This window comes from Puccinia triticina, chromosome 5A (genome assembly GCF_026914185.1).
Source record: "Puccinia triticina chromosome 5A, complete sequence".
Taxonomy (NCBI): Eukaryota; Fungi; Basidiomycota; class Pucciniomycetes; order Pucciniales; family Pucciniaceae; genus Puccinia; species Puccinia triticina.
Genome location: NC_070562.1, coordinates 6,825,652 through 6,845,276, shown reverse-complemented (window position 1 = coordinate 6,845,276; position 19,625 = coordinate 6,825,652). Strand labels below are relative to the sequence as shown.

Genomic DNA, 19,625 nt, shown 5'->3' with positions numbered 1-19,625 from the left:
TGGGTCCTGGGGGAGCATCCTGCGGCAGGGTCCTTTGGCCTTCGGCTCCCTTGCCGCCCTCCCCCTTTCCAATGGGGGAAGCACGAGCTACCGGTACAGCCTTTACAGGGTTTACCTCGTGACACCTACAGGGCTGGGCTGGGCGGTACCATGGACCCGGTGCACCTCCCATTGCATTCCCGGTAAAATAACAGAAAACCGTCGTTAGCGTCTGCTATTCCAAAGTCCAGAGGGGTCTTTGTGGGGTTTGCCGAGGCCGACAGCCACAGCGCGGCGACCAACATAGGTTGGTTTCTTTCGAGCATTGGCTCCCCATCTCACCATCAAGGTTGATCGATTGACTTCCACCAGAACCACATTGAGCCATCCACTTCCCATCTCGACCGCAGTCAGTAGAATCGGACGTATGGCTTCCCCAACGCCCTCAACCTCGGGGTCTATTGCAGTAACACCTTCAGCGAGTCGGAGCGAAGATCCACTAGCAAAACCTGGCGATGCGCAGGACCCACCGAAAAAGCTTGCCGAGTTCCTGTCTGTTGGCTCGTCCACGCGGCCAGCATGGTCGATGTGTGGTCTCTGCAAGTCATCTCTCAGTTCTGAGTCCTGACACCTTCTTCGAGGCTCTTATGTAACAAGATCTCGCCTGAATGGCCCGTCGGCATCATTTCACATCTGCTTTTCAGTGATGATGTCCCTGCCGACGCGTACTCGATTCTCTGGTGCACTATATCCGACTGGATTGGCACCAACCTGGCAAGTCACACCGTTGGCTATGGTCTTCGGCTTGAGTGGGTGAGTACACTCCTGCTCTCAAAAGAAAAGAAAAAACCAAACGACTCCCTCTCCCTCATCTAGCCCTCCGTTCATTCCACAACAGCTACATTACTTCAGCAGGTGATTACTATAACGGTTCCGGTACAGCTTCTGGTATGTCTTCTTTCACAACACCCCAGATTTGCTCACTGATCTATGAGAAATTGCATGCTTCTCGTTTCAAAGTAATAGGAATGCTGACCTTGTGAATGGCTTCCTCCGTCTTTGGTACGACCGATTGCCTGAAAAACAACAGCCTGGAGTGTCATATATCTATTCTTACACGGAAGGGGTTCATGGAGACACACACTTGCACGACCACCCAAGACAAAACTGAGCCTCTTCCCGATCTCTCTCTCCGCCTTCGCGCTCACCAATGGGATCATTCATGGATATGTCTATTGGTCCGGCTTCTATTGCGATCAGTTGAAGGAAGAATTGGAGAAAACTAAACAGTCCTCTTAACCTGTCAGATATCCTCATTCCAAAACAAAATGCATCGATATACCATTAAAACAGCCGACAGTGCTAACCTATTGTTCCTACAAGATCGAGAACTCCTCTCTCTTTCGATATCATCTAACAACAACTGAGCAAAGTATGCCCATCTTTGTTTCTCAACTGACTCAACTCTCAACAATGCAGATGCAAATAGTTAATCAGAGTTTCCATTTCCTATTTTTTGCGAGGGGCAGTGGGAAGTCTCAACAATTCCAACGCTGAGCAGACGCGGTCCTTCTTTTTCTCGGCCTGGTACTCATCCGAAGGCTTAGCTCAACGGATGGTGAACAGAGGTGTACCCGCATTGTTGATCGGACGACTATTTGCTCTAGACCTGGGTGCTATTCAAGCCGGCGTAAGCTACAGGGCCAGTTTGAAGAGCGAATCAAATACATTCTGAATGAAGTAGAAAAAGCCCCCGAAAAGGGTGAAAACATTATCCTATTCATCGACTAGATGCAACTGATCATGGCCGGTCAAGGCGCCAGCTCTGGCGGGATAGATGCTGCAAATCTGACCAAGCCTCTCTTGGCTCAAGGCAGACTTTGTTGTCTAGGGGCCACTACCCTCGCGGAATACCGAAAATACATCGAAAAAGCTGTGGCCTTCAAACGCCGATTCCAGCAAGTTATCGTCAATGAATCTTCAGTTCCCGAGACAATTTCCATCCTTCAAGGTCTGAAAGAGAAATACGAAACTCACCATGGTGTCACCATCCTCGACAATGCCATCGTCACTACAGCCACTCTCGCCCACCGATACTTGACGGCCCGTCGATTACCGGATAATGCTATTGATCTGGTTGATGAAGCAGCTGCTGCTGTCTGAGTTACACGGGACAGTCAACCAGAAGCAGTCCACAGACTAGAGCGTAAGAAACTCCAGATTGAAGTTGAAGCCCATGCATTGGCTAAGGAAAAAGTAAGTGTAACAAGTTTGAATCCCATTCTATGTCGGCATGTCCAATCTTCACTCATGCATCTTTATTGTGTTCCTTTTCACATGATGATGAGAGTACAGCCAGACTGGAGGCTGTGAATCAAGAAATCGCCGCCATCAATGTCGAATTGCAGCCTCTCAAAGTTGCGCGAGGGAATAAAATCAGAGCTGTTTGAGAGAAAATTGATTCCTTAAAAGCCCAAGCGGAAGACGCGGAAAGGTGACACGATGTATCAACGTAATTTAATTGTCTTGGGTACTTTGACTGTCATGCCTGTCTTTCTGAGATGTCTGTTGCTAATTATTACAGTGCCGCCGATCTCCGTCACTACGTCAAGGTTACCCCCGAGATTTTCCGACTATGTATGGGTTGGATGCTCTCCGAATACACTTTGGAGACAACTAGAAGTGGATATCCACCTCGGAGAAAGTCCGAAATGGATTTGATTCAATCATGCAGGCAGATTTAAGAAACATAAAAGTTATGGATACGAATTGAAGACAAATCGTGTGTTAATCAAGGTCAAGATAACTAGCATTCTGGAGAAACTTCCCGGAACTCCTCGAATAACAATTCTAAGGCTGGGTTCTCATCAATACCGTTAGAAATATAAGCCTGCAGTTTCAAATTCAACCGTAAGTGGCAATGTTTTGTGAGTAATGATTGGTGTCATTGGTGATAGACTTACCTTCATTTGCTCAATTTTTTGCTGAAATAAAATTAATTTCTTCCGCTGCAATTCCACCAAATACCATCCACGTTTCAAGTAATTTTTGTTTTGAATGAGCCAAGACAAAACTCCATTTGTTTTGTTCTCGTTATATCCAAGGTTTCGAAATCGAAAAAAATTCAGGCCGTACCAGTATCCTCTTTGAATGAAAGAAATCTCTTCATGAAATAAAATTGATGTCTTGTCTTGCTCGACGAGAACTGCATATGTTGATTCCAAGGTTGCATGGATGTGTTTATGCAATTTCTCAAGTCGATTTTGTGAAAGTGTCGGTAGGGATTCAAAAGTCACGTCTTCTGAGTGCTTGTCTTGTCGAATGCTTTTGAAGTACTATAAATCATTCAAACCAGGCTCAAAGCTACATTTCGAGTTTCAGAAAAGAAGTCAAAGATTTAATGATGTGCTCTTACGTCTTGTGAAATAAGCCTAATAGTGTGAGACCCGAGTGAGTCCAGCTTCCCAATTTCATCGCTAAAAATTGAGTGAATTTCGGCTAGGTTTCGCACTTGAGAACTGATTTTTGTATGGTTACTCAATTTGTTGTCCATTAACAGAAGCAGGTTTGATAATTGTAACAAGTCTGTTGTCTCAAGTAACGAGTTTTCCGAGTGGTTGTGAGAGATCATAAGGGACGAAGTGAGGCAAAGTGGATTCGTATCTTTTGAAAGTCGCTGAAAAGTAGAAAATTGAGAGCTGCAATTCCGCCATACACCACCGCAAAAAGCTGTGCAAACGATCGTTTGAGAAACGTCCTTCGCCAAGTACCAGACGCTCGTGATTGAAGCCGCAAGCCAATTCTTCGACACCGATTTGACATGAGAAGACAACAGGTGGAAAGGCTTGAATGGGAGAATTAAAGACATAACATCATCTACCATTGAAAACAAGTATGATGCGAGCAGCAAAAGGATGACACAGGTGCAGGTCTGCCTTGGATGAATAAGGAATAAGGCCAAAACCCTCAGTAGTAAAATACAGAAGACGCGCAAAGGATATAGAAGAATCTTGAGGCTGAGATTATAATTATCACAAGTGTGATTTCTACTGCGGTGCTTGGAGCTGGAAATGGATTTCGGCATGTTTGAATTGAGATATATAGGAGCACAAAAGTCAATGATAAATCGATGTAATACTCTAGTGTAGAGGAAAGAATAGACAAGACTCCTTGGGGAACTCGGAACAAAGCCTTAATAAAGAAAAGCTGGTTCCAAAACAAATGCATTAAACCTTCATTCTGGTGATGATCTGCTGCTTTCGGGATCCTGAGGCATGCTTAGCCTTGCGCCCTAAAAACCCCATGCTACAGGACAAAGGTTTTCCTAGCGATTTACAACAGTTACATCAGAATTTTCTCCCTGAGTTCGGGCGGATTCCAGGTGCACATGTACTACATATGAACAAAGGACGAGTGTAAGTATTTTCTGAGCATCTTTCAGGTTGCTATTGTCCTCATTCAACTCAAAATTGTTAACCAAAGCCTCAGCGTCTCAGGTATTATACTTATCAAGAATGAACGGTTAGTCCAGCTTTGATCCGAATACAGTGCTAGCATCATTAACCATCAATCTTTACTTATGTAACAGGTTTCAAGACAATCTCGAATCTCCTTTCATTCAAAGTTGTACGGCTTGGAATCTTGGCAGCGACCTGGTTTTTTTGTCATCAAACCTACATCGATTTATCAACAGCAAACATCCGCGCCCATATCTGTTCCGCCTTCGAAAACTTAGTACTGAGGCCTTTGAAGTTGGAGCCAATGGATGATTTCTGTGATACATCGTTGAAGTGGGTCTACTTGATAATTCTTGGTACAACTGCGGTGTATGTCTTCCGTTGCACTTGGGTGTATGTCAAGGAAGAGTTCCAATCATTTTGGATCGAATTACATGAATAAGTGAGTTTAAAAAAATGTATTGTAAATTTGCTGGATATATATGTACTAACTATAATATTTAGCAGTTTTCTTGATCTTGCTAGGCTCAAGACGTAGTGGATGGGGAATGGGCCTCAAGGAGGATTTTCGGCCACAAGGCCAGCCAAAGAAAAATGCCTAGCTTCCATCACAACCGCTATTTTGAACTAGATCATGCCACTAGCAACGTGAAACTAGCCTGCTAAATCCACAGTGCTAAGATTGTTGTACAGCTCGGCTTGCTTGGGGGCCTGTGTGACCTGGTTGTTGCCTGTGGGCTGTTCCATTGCCGGTCAAGGGCGCAGGCCGGCCGGGTGAGGGATGCTGGATGGGCAAGATGGATGCGAAGGAGGAGTAAAAGAGACGGGGCTCGGCGAGCATGTGGTGTTGGTGCTCGAGTGAGGCGCAGGTGAGCAGAGGGGGTGTGGTGGCAAGCGACGATGCGGATGTGGATGGAGGCAGCCGGGTGGATGAGTTGGGCCGGCTGCTGCTGCTGGCTTTCCGTGCCGTCAATCACCGCTGGATGGGCGTGATCGGCGGGACCGAGTTTGACTGGGGAAGCTACTGGCGGGCTGATGTCCTGGGGACCCCCGGCGCTCGGCCAAGCGGGACTGGGGCATGTGCCCAGACGCGCTTGATACACCACGGAGCGCACCCGATCGCGGTTTGACGTGGGAGCCGACGTGGAAACAACCCTCCCGATCCCACCACCAAACTTTGGTGTGCTCCATAGCGGGAGCTGTCGGAGCCCGCGGTCAGCCTAACCTCCCACGTGGGCCCAACGTGCTTGGCCCGCGGTCGGGAAATTCCCGACGCTGGCCCGCCGTGGGGTGCCGCGGTCGGGCTTTTGTCTGACGTGGGTCCGCCGGGAATACCACAACGCTGGCCTGCCGTGAGTGGTCGTGAGTGGTTTCCACTGACGTGGGTCCTGAACAATAACTCACCAGTGTTAAGTAGTACAACGACTTCGGGAGAGTCCCATTGTTGTTAGGGTTGTTTGAATATGCTTCGATTGTTGGCTTGAGTAAGATTATGCGAGCGGTTTCTCTGACAAATTCCTAATTAGTTTTTGTGTTGTATTCAAATAATCCAGAAAACAAGGTAGGAAGGTTAGATGAGTTCAAAACAATAGAAAAGACAAGATTGAAACGATTGAAACTGACTTACCTTGAAGGTCACATCATATGCATAAGCTGTAGAGTTTGGGGGAGGAACGGTCTTCGGAACACCAAGTTGGTGAAAGGCACCATTAGAAAAGACGACAGCTGCATCAGGGGCTTCGGCAATATACTTGAGATACAAAAAAGGGTGATCAATGAATAAATTAGTTGACAGGTTAGAAGAACAAGAGGAATTATTACCTTGCATGCAATGTTAGCGATTTTTAAATGTTCGGGATCGAGTTGTAGGCTGGATTGAAGTTGAGAGCATACTTCCTCAATCGTATCGTTCTGATTATAAGAGACTGATCCATCGGCCATAGCAATATCTCCGCGGTGAGTTGGTATATCAAAGAAGTTATTAGGATCACGAGTTTCAAACTCTTCAGGGGAGTGACTGTTGTGGTTGCAATTGGGTGGTGTTGATGGTTCTTCGTGAGTACCTTGAAATGAAGAAGGGTTATCGAAATCTCCACGAAGGAGATCATTTATGTTGAGTGGCATCGCGGCGTGATCAAGGGAAGGGTTGAGAGAGATGATCGATCAAGGAGGGGGATGGTCAGCAGAGGGGAGTGAGGATCAAGATGAAAGCGGAAGTTGGTGACCGCTTGTCTGGGCTGATTGGAGGCTTATAAAGGTTTTAAGTGAAGAAATAGTAAAAGGCATGGTCAGATTGGAGATCGAAAAAACAAGTAAGAATGAAAAAAAAGAAATAGCTAAGTCAGCCATACCTCGGTCCCAATTTTCGATCCTCCGCTTTCAGTCGAGCTTGAACCACCAGGTTACTGCCGAGCACGAATTCAATCATCAAAAAAAGGAAGCAAGGAGCGTAGTAAGGAGCATTAATCAAACACCAAGATGGACCAAGTTTTAGCTGTAAGCCTGCTATCAATATCTTTTCGGACACAACATATATAAAAAACTGACTTTTTGCTTGAAGACTTTATTCAAAGAAACTCATTAGGGTTAACAAAATATGAGTGTTGTCTATGTAGAGGCAGGCCTACAACTAATCAAATGCAACATACCAAAAATTGACGCCACCAAACCCTAGTCCAAGCGAACAAAGACCAACGTGCTCGTCGGGCTGCTCGGAGAGCCGCAGTTGAGATTTCGAATAATGAGCCAATGGTTACCGAAGAGGAGACCAATTGACTTGAGCGTGTGATAGGCGGGGACGAAGGACTGGATCCTGTAAATGAGTCGAATGATGAATCTGAGGAGATCCCACCGGGTACTTTTGTGGAGGAGGAATCAGATGACGATGAAGAGGGGGAGTTTAACTGGATGGATTATATTGGCGTGGCGGTCGGCCAGATTGAATCCGAGCCTGAGGATTCGAATCCACCTTCTAGCCCACTCTTTCAGCTTGAAGAAGAAAAAATCAGGAAAATCACACCTGATAATACAGCCTGATATCCATTGCTGAGTCAAGAAGTGAGCATGTTTTGACTAGAAAAGAATCAATAAGAAAAAGCAACTTACAATTCCGCTTTTTTTCATTGCAGTACCTTGTTGGTTCACTGCTCGTTGGTTACTTACACAAGCTGATCTCCCGGGATCTGTACCATCAAATCCGGAGCATCTTCACGCTCTACCACGTTAAGCATCCCCGCTGGGAAGCCTTGCGACAAATGCAAGCCAATATCCGGCGCCTGATCACCTGGACTAAGGTTGAAATGGAAACAGTTTTTGGTCAGCCGATCTTTGGGTTGAATGCAGGTGAATTGGTGAAAAATGTGAGGAAAAATTACTGAGTTTCTTGTTTCCGGTGGACCGCTCAAGCTGACTTGGTTGTTTGTGGTAGGATCTGGAAGATGCGCGCGGCAAGAATATCTACAAGCTTTCTCAGTCCGCAAAATGGCTGAAATACACCAAGCCAGATCTTCAAGCGCAGGTGGTGGAATTAAATACTAAACACTTCTATATTTTTGAACCGGCCCAATTATTTTCTTCTGAAATTACCATTCCAATTTTTTTTTACACTGACAATAATCAGGGCCCAATTATAAACACTTATTGGAATTTTATTGAAAAAAAATCCAAATTCATTCGAAATTTTTTTTGTCTTATTTTTTTTTGGGGGGTTAATTAATCGACTCCCATAAATTCGAGTTCCGACTCCCAAATGTCGCGGACGTCCGGGAGACCGCCGCAAGACGTCCCCTGTGGGTCAACGACACCTCAATTTGACCCGGCCGACTTTTGGGAGTCGGAACTCGAATTCCTGCCGAAAGTTTGGGAGTCGGAAATTTAATTCCAAAATATTCCCATCAAATCAAATAAATTCAATAAATCCTCAATGGGGCATCCAAATGCCCCCAAAATTTTACAGCCATCTGGGGAAACACCTTTGAGCATATTGTGAGCTTCACGGCGGGATTACACATCAGCAACACCTCATATGAGTGTGGGGTGGATTTCGCGGATTTCCCTTAATACTAAGGCAAACCACCAAATCCTGAGCTACGGTGCTCCAGAAGCCTGCAGATTTTTTCTGCCACATAAATAAACTCTCTAGAGCATATGTTAAGCTTCACGGCATTAGCACAACTCAGGGAGACCCTGTGTAGCCGGGGGCGGATTTGGCGGATTTCCTACTACCGCAATGCGCCATATCCTGAGATACAGTGATCCAAATGCCCCCAAAATGTTTCTGCCACATAAATACACTCTCTAGAGAATTTGGTGAGCCTCACGGCATTAGCACACCTCAGGAAGACCCTGTTCCGCGGGGGGGGGGGGGGCGGATTTGGCGAATTTCCTACTACTTATCCTCACTTGAACCCTCTATATCTTCTGATCAAGAAGAGATAAAAAAATTCTGAGGCCGCTCAAAGGATTCCCTACCCTCTCATCTACAATTACCGACACAGACCGCAAAAATATTCCTAACGGCGTAGGACAGCGCAGAGGAAGAAAACTACAACAATTGCCTTAGTAGGAAATCCGCCTAATCCGGCCCCGGCTACACAGGATTTCCCTGAGGTGTGCTAATGCCGTGAAGCTTAACATATGCTCTAGAGAGTGTATTTATGTGGCAGAAAAAATCTGCAGGCTTCTGGAGCACCGTAGCTCAGGATTTGGTGGTTTGCCTTAGTAGGAAATCCGCGAAATCCACCCCACACTCATATGAGGTGTTGCTGATGTGTAATCCCGCCGTGAAGCTCACAATATGCCCAAAGGTGTTTCCCCAGATGGCTGTAATATTTTGGGGGCATTTGGATGCCCCATTGAGGATTTATTGAATTTATTTGATTTGATGGGAATATTTTGGAATTAAATTTCCGACTCCCAAACTTTCGGCAGGAATTCGAGTTCCGACTCCCAAAAGTCGGCCGGGTCAAATTGAGGTGTGGTTGACCCACAGGGGACGTCTTGCGGTGGTCTCCCGGACGTCCGCAACATTTGGGAGTCGGAACTCGAATTTATGGGAGTCAATTAATTAACCCCCTTTTTTTATGTACAGATTCAAAAATAGCCCAAATGACCTCGAGGAGGTCATTTGGGATCAAAAAATTTCAAATTTTTGTTATCGAAACGACTTACAGGCATACAGTACATGTATGCAAGACTGTACCGCACTAATCCAACGGTAGAACTTTAGTTGTACCGTTGGTCAGCAATAAACAGCCGCAGGCAGTTGAGATTCGGCAACAGCCCCGCCGCTGGATGCATTTCCAACCAGGATCCATCCCGCCATACCTAACCCGATCCAATCTCAGGGATCCCGAAAATAACACGACGGCGATGAACGCTTCAAACGGCCCACCCCCCGGAACAAGCCTAGCTGACTATCAATACCAGCTGGCTTGCGGATATGTTCCCCCAACCCCCAAGCAGCCCTCCGGCCCATACCTCGCGGCGCCCTCCGGTCCCCAGTACCCACTACTTGAAAATCGGCCCCTAGGAGTGGCGTCGAGGGGAGGAGGGATCATTTGCAGCAATTTGGTCGGGTGAGGCCGTGCGGTTGTGGTTATGGCACTAGTTGGGCGGGGGGGGGGGGCGGAACAGGCGGTGTCAGCCAGGAATTTGGAATTCCTGCTGTGTGGCCGCAGGTTTATAATTGTACATAATTATTGAGGCTTTTTTGAAACATTTTTGGGTCTGTATTTGCCACAAAAAGTTAAGAGTTTTTTTTTTGAATCAAGTTTGGAATAATTCACAATAAAACTTCGATAACTGTTTATAATTGGGCCCTCAGCTATTTGATCATAAGTTAGAAACTCCTCAAGACTTGAAGAACGCATTTCCTGGCCACGAAATCAGTCAAATATCCGAATTGAACCTCAACAAGAAACAAGTTCTCAAAATGGACTATTTTATTCTGTTATTTATCAATTTAGTATCTTACATCCGCCAGACTTAATCTAATTGTTTTGAATCCTTTTGTTTTTCTACAGTTCAATGGAACTCAGCTGCAAAACTCTCAAACTCACATTGGCTGCATTGACTCCATCTGGATCGTTGAGAAACCTGCTCATCTACGCGCTTTTTTTATTCACGCCACGGTATTTCAAAAAATGGAAGAAAACACTTATTACAAGATGAGGGAGATTGAAAGGACTTGCAAAACAGTGCTATTGAAATCTTCGGCACGGCAGAGATAAATTTTTCTTCATGATACACTCTTAGACTGATTCACAACATTTCAAAATCTGAAGGCCATCGTGAGCAGACAATGTTCAACATAATTGCCGCCGTGCTGATTGCGAGCTCACGGCAACAAGGACGGCAATGGTCGAGCCGAGAAAAAGCACTCACAAAACACTTGAACTTACGCACAAAGACTCACAGCATTACATAATTAATATTGCTTCACTCTAGACCTCGGCTATACACAGGAGTATCTCTGATATCGCGACACAGTCAATAGAGCCGCTCCAATGGGTGGAAACTATGCATAATGGCCTTTGGAAATGGCTTGCGGTTGTAGAGAAGAAAGATGTTACTTGTAAATCTAAAAAAAAGAAAACACCTGTGGCTTCGACTTCAATTGTGGATCTGGATCTGTAAAGCAATATGTGCGGCTATGTAGCTATAATAAAGATACAGTTGATGTCTGGACAGTGTACATAATACACGAGGTTGTTTTGGTTTTGAAGTTTGGAGTGAATGCTTCAATGGCGAGGTCGTTTGGATCCTTCGGCTTTTGCCTCGGATCTTTCGGACTTCGCGTTGTTCTTCAGCTCCACGAGGTATGTAATTGGCCGGGAGACTGATGCTTCCCGATCCATTCTTTTGTTCAAAGACGCGACGGCTTCGTCGCAAGTCGTGGCGGGGGGATGTTTTGGTCTATTACATAACAGGTCCCCTTCACCCTCCGTTCAAGGGGCTTAATTAAGCTGGGTCTCGAGACAAAGAAGAGCCTACGTATACTCCCTTTTCAATCATCGACAAGATACTGCGGAAATAATTACTTGCTACTCTTGGATTTTACTCCATGTCAAACCTTCAGTCTAGCAGGCTCCACAAACCACCTCAAGTCCAAACCAGCATGCACGAAAAACCCGGAGGAACATTTGGGAAGAAGGCCGCGATAAGATGGAAATCGATTAAGAAAAAGTGGCATATCATCCTAGCAATGATGATCGGTCTTGTAATTCTACGCAGTTGAGTTATTGGGTCATTTTAAGTGATATTTTGTGAAATAACTATTGGCTTCATAACAGCGACTAAGATCATTTTGGGGAAGAAGTCTTCACACAGCAGCAATCGGCTCTTAACAAGAAACAACTCGCCATCGAGAAACGGTTGGACGATCTTCTAGCGGCTACGGAAACTGCAAGCGAACTCAAGAATGCTGTAGTCAGGCAATCTGACCTGAACGAGCGCCTTCGTCCCATTGAAAATCACTTGAAGATGATCACTACATCAGACGATTCGAACCTCACACCTCTGGGAAGAAAAGACGACAGCAGATACATCAGGTCCTCAAGAAAAGATTTCGCCTCCTTCTCCGCCGGTGCATCCATCATTGAACCTTTGACATCTCCAACCTGGACTCACCACCGCAAGATTCGTTCGTCCAAACTTCCCTTTTACAAAACAACCGAGAAAATAACAGGAAGTCCGCCAGTCACGGTACTTATTTCCGATCTCAGCCTGGGTACCTGCTGGCCCTTCCATGGAACTACGGGCCAAGTTGCTATCCGACTGTCTCGGGCAATCTGGATAGACGGAATCACAATCGGGCATGTTTCCAAATCCTTGGCATACGATATTCAAACTGCGCCCAAGGAATTTGAGCTGTGGGGATTAGACAACCGGAGTCAGGACAAGCGAGGAACTTTAATCCTTACGGGGACTTATTCGATCTCCGGTTCAACAAACTATCAAGAATTCTCTGTCTTGCCACAAAAAAAACAGCTTTTTTCCGAAGTAGTACTGAAAGTAAAATCAAACCATGGGAACGCAGACCTCACATGTGTGTATCGGATTCAAGTTCATGGGGAAGTGGGAAGTATGCCTGACAAATACAATTTTGGTTATTTTATGCCAACCTGAGTAGTTCTTCGTATAATAAATTTATAGGCTATAAATGAGATAACACAGACACAGAAGGAAGACTGCACCCAACATTGTAACAGCTGCGCTGCTTTTAGCGCAGCGAAGTGGTTTTTTGTGCCGCTGCACTACTGCTACGAGTAGTACGCGCAGTGGCCAGACCGCTGCGCTAACTGCTTATTGCTTCCTCTGGAAAAAAATGCTTATTTTTAGCGCGCTCACGTAGCGCTGAATCGCTGCGTTTCAGCAGTAGTACAGCGTTTTCAAAAGAAGAAAGAAAATGCTCTAAGTTGTGTTAAAGGAGGTTTTACACGCAATGAAATTCTGCTATCCGCTAAATTAACGGATAGCGCAGCGGAAGCGGAAATCCGCTGCACTATTACTAATTGCCCTGGGTGGGTAGCGGTCAAGCGCTGCGCGTAGCAAGTAGCGCTGCGGTTTTCCAACAGCTTCCGCTACGTCCCTCTGCGCTAAATGTGCACTTTTTTTAGCGCAGCGCAGCTGTTACATCATTTCTGCACCTCATGTGCCGCCGGTGGGTTTCCACTGCGGTGGCCGTGAAAATCTGTGGTTGACCACCAAAAACCAGTGGTTTGGAAGCACTTGTTTGGATGAAAAAGGGATTAGTGCAGTGTCCCACCCACTGATTTTCAGTGCAGCACAGAGGTCCCAAAACTGACTCTGCTGAACCAAGAGTGAGTCACCAGGCTACACTATGTTACAGGGCCACTTAGCATTGGTGCAATGTTTTAACTGCTTTGCTTCGGAAAGCGCAGCGATTTTGGCGCCGCTTTGCTGCCCTGAAAGTAGCGCCCGCTGCGCTACCACTTTTTGGGTTGGGGAAAAAGTGCGGCCCACTATGTGAAGTGGTAACCCAGCAAAACTGCGCTTGCGCTACCGCTTTTTGGCCTAGCTGGAAACTGCGCTTCACTGATGAAAGTTTTTAATCAAAGTGCACTGGTTACACCATTGGTAAGCACTGGTGTAATTAACATGCTGCAGGGCAGAAAGCGCAGCAGTTTTGGCGGCCGCTTTGCTGCGCTGAATGTAGCAGCTGCGTCTGCTGCGCTACCACATTTTGGGTTGAGGAAAAAGCGCGGCCCGCTATTTGAAGCGGTAGCGCAGCAAAACTGTGCTTGCGCTACCACTTTTTGAACTAGCTGGCAAACACAGCACCGCTGCGCTTCCTGCAGCAAAGCCCAGCGGTTACAACATTGATTAGTGTAGTGGGCTAACAGCAGCCCTTTTTTCCTGTAGTGCTAGTTTCTGGCTACTGCCGCTACACTGCTTTATGTTACCAAAATCCCACCATGAGGTACCGTAGCGCAGGTTAGTGGGTGATTTTATGTGTACCATGCACATAGCTTCAGTGCATAGACACAATGGTGAAACAAATACAATACATGTATCTGTATCTGCCTGTATTGATATCTGTTTTGCACCCAATACTATTTATTTGTATCATATTCAAAGACCAATACTATACAAATGTATTCAAACTTTGATATTTTTTCACCAACACAGCCCAATACAAGATACTGTATTGTTGAATTGAAAAGTTGAACAATTTGTTTAGCAGTACCTAAAAGGATAGTAGAATCAATTCTAAAACCCTCAATGTGTTTTGGGGGAAGAGTTCTGGGCAATAATAATAAGAAAGTTGACTGTATCCGTGGGAGACTTCTTTCTGGGTTTACTGTTAAAAGTAACAATGCAATTTGCAGACATAGCAGAAAATGATTGAATTGGGCAGGATGTGAACCAGCAACCTCATCTAGAAGCTAAGACACTGTACTAGAAGTGCTGCCTTTACCAACTAGGCTACCAATTTTCCATGCCTGATCATGTGGTGAGATTTTGGATTACTCTTGATTACAATATTCCAACATTTACCACCAACAGTGAAAGGCTATGCTGTGCTTCAAAAAGTGCCTGTTTTAGCGCAGCGCAGCGGGTAACCACCAAGTGCCCATCCCAAAAAGCTGTAGCGCAGCGCCTGAAGTGCTGCGCTAATGTAGCCCACATGTGCTTTTTTCCCCAGGTAAAAAGCACAAGTGCAGCGCACAAAGCCGCGCTGTTGGTACTAGGTACCTGTGGGTGGGTACCCGTCGAAGTACAAAGGTACCTGTGGGCGGGTACCCGTCGAAGTACGCAGGTACCTGTGGGCGGGTACCCGTCAAAGTACGCAGATACCCGCCGGCGGGTGCCTGGTACGGGTGCGGGTGTCCAGTCTGGGTCAAAATTTGGGCAGGTACCCAGGTGCAAAGTGCCAGCTCTAGCTGCCACGCGGGGTGGTGGTACATGTACCCGCCCAGGACATCCATCAACCGGCCAGTGGTAGACTAGTATGGACTGAGCCGGCACCACTTCTTACTCCCAAGTCCCTCCCTCACCAATCTGTTATCCCCTACCTGCGTGAATATGACTGGCATACACCCTGAAGATGTCCCTTCTACCCCTCCAAATACAACCAGCAATCAAATTTCATTTCCATCTACCTCTATTAAAGTACAAAAAAATATTATGGCCCTGTTTATTAGCATAATAAATTAAGTGTAATATCAAAAACAGGCAACAACTACATATTGCAAAGCAGCTTTTTTAGGCCAATTTTTTGTAAGTAAACTGTCATAACCCTTAACAGTTCACTTAAAAAAGATTGAGCCAAAAAACAATGTTTTATATGTTGTAAATGTAGTTTTGATATTACACTACATTTATCACGCTAACAAACAGGGCCATATAAAATAATAAATAAAGGGGGTTGAGAAATCGACTCCCAAAAATTACAAAATCAACTCCCAAATTGAGTTTACATCGCGCGGCGGTCCGCGCGACGTCTGTCCCGGGTCCCCATGACCCAAATTTGACTGGGGGTCGATTTTGTGATTCCACCATCTGAAACGGGAGTCGGAATTTTAATTTCACAAAAAATGCCGGAAAATAAAGAAAAATTTATACCTCCGCACTGGGGCACCCAAAGCCCCCCAAACTTTTTCAGCACTCTAAATACACTCTTTAGAGAATATTGTGAGCTTCACAGCATTAGTACTCCTCAGGGAAACCCTGTGTAGCCGGGGGGCGGATTTGGCCAATTTCCTACTAAGGCAAACCCCCAAAACCTTATCTACGGTGCTCCAAACTAAGGTTCCGATCCGGTGCCCCGGAGCCGGATATCAGCCATCCCCCACCCTGACCCTGGTCTTATCCGGAATCCGGCCGGATTTTCCCGGATCTGAAAGCAAGGGGCATTTCCCAAAAAAATTGCCAATTTGATTGGGTATGCCGGGGATTCCCCGGTAGAGTTCCCGATTCATGCGGGTTTCACGGGTATTCCCCGAGAAAAGACCCTATTTTCGGGTGTTTTCTGAAGTTTACCCGCATAAATCTTGCTTTTGGAGTGCTTTTCACTATCCGGCCGGATTCCGGATCTCTCAAGCTCAATCCCGAACCCTGATCCGGTCTGCGGGGTTTCCGGATTTCTCCGGATCTGCGGGGTCCGGATCGGAACCTTACTCCAAACAGCCCCAAATTTTTTCTGCTATAAGGATAAAGTTTTTAAAACATATGTTAAGCTTCACGGCATTAGCACACCTCAGGGAGACCCTGTGTAGCCGGGGGCGGATTTGGCCGATTTCCTACTACCGCAATGCGCCATATCCTGAGATACAGTGATCCAAATGCCCCCAAAATTTTTCTGCCACATAAATACACTCTCTAGAGCATTTGGTGAGCCTCACGTCATTAGCACACCTCCGGGAGACCCTGTTCCGCGGGGGGGGGGGGGGGATTTGGTGGATTTCCTACTACTTATCCTCACTTGAACCCTCTATATCTTCTGATCAAGAAGAGATAAAAAAAATTCAGAGGGCGCTCAAATAATTCCCTGCCCTATTATCTACAATTACCGACCCAGACCACAAAAAAATTCCTAATGGTGTAGGACAGCACAGAGGAAGAAAACTACGACAATTGCCTTAGTAGGAAATCCGTCTAATCCGCCCCCGGCTACACAGGATTTCCCTGATGTGTAATACACCCCTAAATCTCAAAATATGTTCTAGAGAGTGTATTTATGTGTCAGAAATATTCTGGGGGCATTTGGATCACCATATCTCAGGATATGGCACATTGCGTTAGTAGGAAATCCGCCAAATCCGCCCCCGGCTACACAGGGTCTCCCTGAGGTGTGCTAATGCCGTGAAGCTTAACATATGTTTTAAAGACTTCATCCTTATAGCAGAAAAAATTTGGGGCTGTTTGGAGCACCGTAGATAAGGTTTTGGGGGTTTGCCTTAGTAGGAAATCGGCCAAATCCGCCCCCCGGCTACACAGGGTTTCCCTGAGGAGTACTAATGCTGTGAAGCTCACAATATTCTCTAAAGAGTGTATTTAGAGTGCTGAAAAAGTTTGGGGGGCTTTGGGTGCCCCAGTGCGGAGGTATAAATTTTTCTTTATTTTCCGGCATTTTTTGTGAAATTAAAATTCCGACTCCCGTTTCAGATGGTGGAATCACAAAATCGACCCCCAGTCAAATTTGGGTCATGGGGACCCGGGACAGACGTCGCGCGGACCGCCGCGCGATGTAAACTCAATTTGGGAGTCGATTTTGTAATTTTTGGGAGTCGATTTCTCAACCCCCTAAAAAAATAGGGTTTTCCCTCTCCTCCAAAATATAGCACAAAAGTAATTTACTTATCCTGCCCCCCAAAAAAATCACAAAAAGTGCTACAAAATAGTGCAGCACACTTTTTTTGTACTTTATCCTCCCTAGAAAAAATAGTGCAAGCGCAGCGTCTTTGCGCTACATTATGGCTACAAAAAATCAAAAGCTACGCGCCGGGCCAAAAAAGCGCAAGCTGTAGCCCTAAAAAGCTGCAAAGTAGCACTGCACAGCCGGCCCAAAAAGTGCTGCGCTGCATGGAGCAAAAGCCTTTCACCATTGTTACCACACATGTGCTGCAGAATTTTTCTTATAGTTTTCATCAAATTCACTTGCTATATTTGGAAACAATCAGAAGTTATGGATGATAATGCAAGAGTAAATTCCTGGTGGTACCTCAAGGAAAAATATGCTCTGTATGTATAATTAATTTTTTCAATATTTATTCATCCAAGTATATTTAAAGCCGGTAAATCATGGAAGAAAAAGTCAAGGGTTCCCCTTCAAATCTACAGTGCGTAGCGGCAAGCGTAGCAATTTTGACCCCACTTGGCTGCGCTTTTAGTAGCGGGCTGGGTGCTACACTTTTTAAGGGGAAAAAACACGCGAAAATAGCAAGCTTTTTTCAGCGGCAAGTAGTGGAAGTAGCGGAAAGTAACAGACAGTAGCAGCACTGCGCCACGCTTGCCGCTACAGTAGCGGAAAAAAAGCTACTTGACCGATTTTGCGGTGCTACTATAGCGTCATTGAAATTCGAATCCTCAACATCTCATTTACACAGAAAAGCGGACTCCTCCGCTACGCTTTTTGCACAGTAGCGGCCCCATTCACTACGTTTTTGGCGGTACGTAGGGCTTATAGCGCTACAAAGCGCCAATTCCTTTAGCGTAAGCAGAAAAGCCCCGCTTTGCTACACGCAGTTCAAATTCGCAGTAGCGGTGCCAGCGCTTCGCTACCGCTCTAAAATCGATGTCCTTGAAGAATTCTGGATCGTTCACTTGCGCTAAAAAACCCACAGGCACACACAATCAGCCGGATCCGTCCCCACAGAGCTGGGTGGCGAGCTACGCTCGTCTTCCTTGTACTTCGGTGGCTCGCTGGCTTTTGCTTTCGAGAGCCAGCGGGCTCATCAGTCCCTCATCCTAGGACACCTGATCGACCTGATCGACCCTCTTCGACTTCCTCCTCTATGCCCAACATATCCTATTCATGGGTGTCCGCTTTGCTAACTCATTTTTCGTCGCCATCGCTATCGGCCCAATCTGTTGTCCTCCTAATTGCCAAGCTCACTGAAACCATGCTCACCGTGCGCTCTATTTCCTCTTGGGCGTGTAAATGTGTGTGTGGATCCTAATTATAAACTTTTTTTCTTCGTCGCTCTGGCTTCCCTGGGGAGGCCAAGCAGTAATGGCCCCGCTGACGTTCCTCACCTTGGTCTTGTGGATCATTACCGCGGTGATCCTGCTGCTCCGCTTGGGCGCGCAAATCCCGCTCGACGAGCCCCGGAGCTCCCAAGCGGGCGGGATTGGGGGTGCATGGTGGCGCTAGGACTGCAGCAGTGCCAGTGGCAGTCGCTCGACACGGCACGGCCGGGTGGCGGTTGCAATCGCGGCCCACCGGCACCGGCTGGGGCTGCGCAATCCGACGGGGATGTCGCGGCGGGCAACAGGCACAGAGGCCGAGCTCGCCCACGGCGCTCCATCCTCGCTTTTTCCCCGCTTCGGGACGATCAAAGGCGAGGACGTTGATATCCTCCCCTCCCCGACCCGCTCTACCCCGCCCCTGCCCCGGCCGACCAGAGCGTTCCTTCATCGGGCGACGGAGAAGACGCCCTATCTGATGTACAAATCCCGGCCGCAACTCGTGGCGCACCGCCCTCAACCCCACAACTAACCACCAAAGCGTGCCAAACTTCCCCACCCGCTCCACACGCTTTCGCCGACGCCCGGCAGGAAGCGCGCACAAGCACAGCGTTGCTATGGGCTATTGATGCTATTCCCATCAAAAAGCGGACAAAAGCAAAGAGAAATGGTGCCAGCCACTAAAAGGTAAAAAAGAACTGATACACAGTCTCTAAAAGCAAAAAAGAAAACAAGTGTGCCCCCAGCCAACAAACCACTTTTGCTGCAGCCTGTACCATCTTTAGTCAAAGCGGAAAAAATCACTTTGCACACAAAAGGAAAAAAACACAGTGGTTGCTATTTCCTCATATTTCGCCAAAGCAAAAAAATTCTTTGCTACACAAAAGGAAAAAAAACACAGGCGTTGCTATTTCCTGTGCTGGCGCTGCAAATGGAAGTCGGACCCTGCCACAACTTCTTTTTGGTGCCAAGAAACGCGGATGGAAACTGTACTACACTAATTTACTGCTTTCTGCAGTTTATCACAGTGTTTGCCGA

At 46.5% G+C, this 19,625-nt stretch overlaps 4 protein-coding genes across 4 annotated transcripts; 3 read left to right on the top strand and 1 right to left on the bottom strand.

Annotated features, from left to right (window-relative positions):
• Positions 1–406: 406 nt before the first annotated feature.
• On the top strand, positions 407–2,142 carry PtA15_5A790 (uncharacterized protein; the record flags this gene model as incomplete). The annotated part of the gene is made up of 4 exons (XM_053169589.1): positions 407–561; positions 684–792; positions 1,541–1,669; positions 1,771–2,142. 4 exons carry the CDS (start codon positions 407–409, stop codon positions 2,140–2,142), a joined length of 765 nt encoding a protein of 254 aa, XP_053020771.1.
• A 643-nt stretch (positions 2,143–2,785) lies between these two features.
• On the bottom strand, positions 2,786–6,560 carry PtA15_5A789 (uncharacterized protein; the record flags this gene model as incomplete). The annotated part of the gene is made up of 3 exons (XM_053169587.1): positions 2,786–2,869; positions 6,064–6,186; positions 6,258–6,560. The coding sequence occupies 3 exons, from the start codon at positions 6,558–6,560 to the stop codon at positions 2,786–2,788; spliced, it is 510 nt and encodes a 169-aa protein (XP_053020770.1).
• Positions 6,561–9,806: 3,246 nt separating this feature from the next.
• Positions 9,807–12,234, top strand: PtA15_5A788 (uncharacterized protein; the record flags this gene model as incomplete). The annotated part of the gene is made up of 3 exons (XM_053169586.1): positions 9,807–9,930; positions 11,755–12,078; positions 12,161–12,234. 3 exons carry the CDS (start codon positions 9,807–9,809, stop codon positions 12,232–12,234), a joined length of 522 nt encoding a protein of 173 aa, XP_053020769.1.
• Positions 12,235–18,633: 6,399 nt separating this feature from the next.
• PtA15_5A787 (uncharacterized protein) lies at positions 18,634–19,271 on the top strand (the record flags this gene model as incomplete). The annotated part of the gene is made up of 3 exons (XM_053169585.1): positions 18,634–18,757; positions 18,896–18,969; positions 19,026–19,271. 3 exons carry the CDS (start codon positions 18,634–18,636, stop codon positions 19,269–19,271), a joined length of 444 nt encoding a protein of 147 aa, XP_053020768.1.
• Between the last annotated feature and the right edge of the window lie 354 nt (positions 19,272–19,625).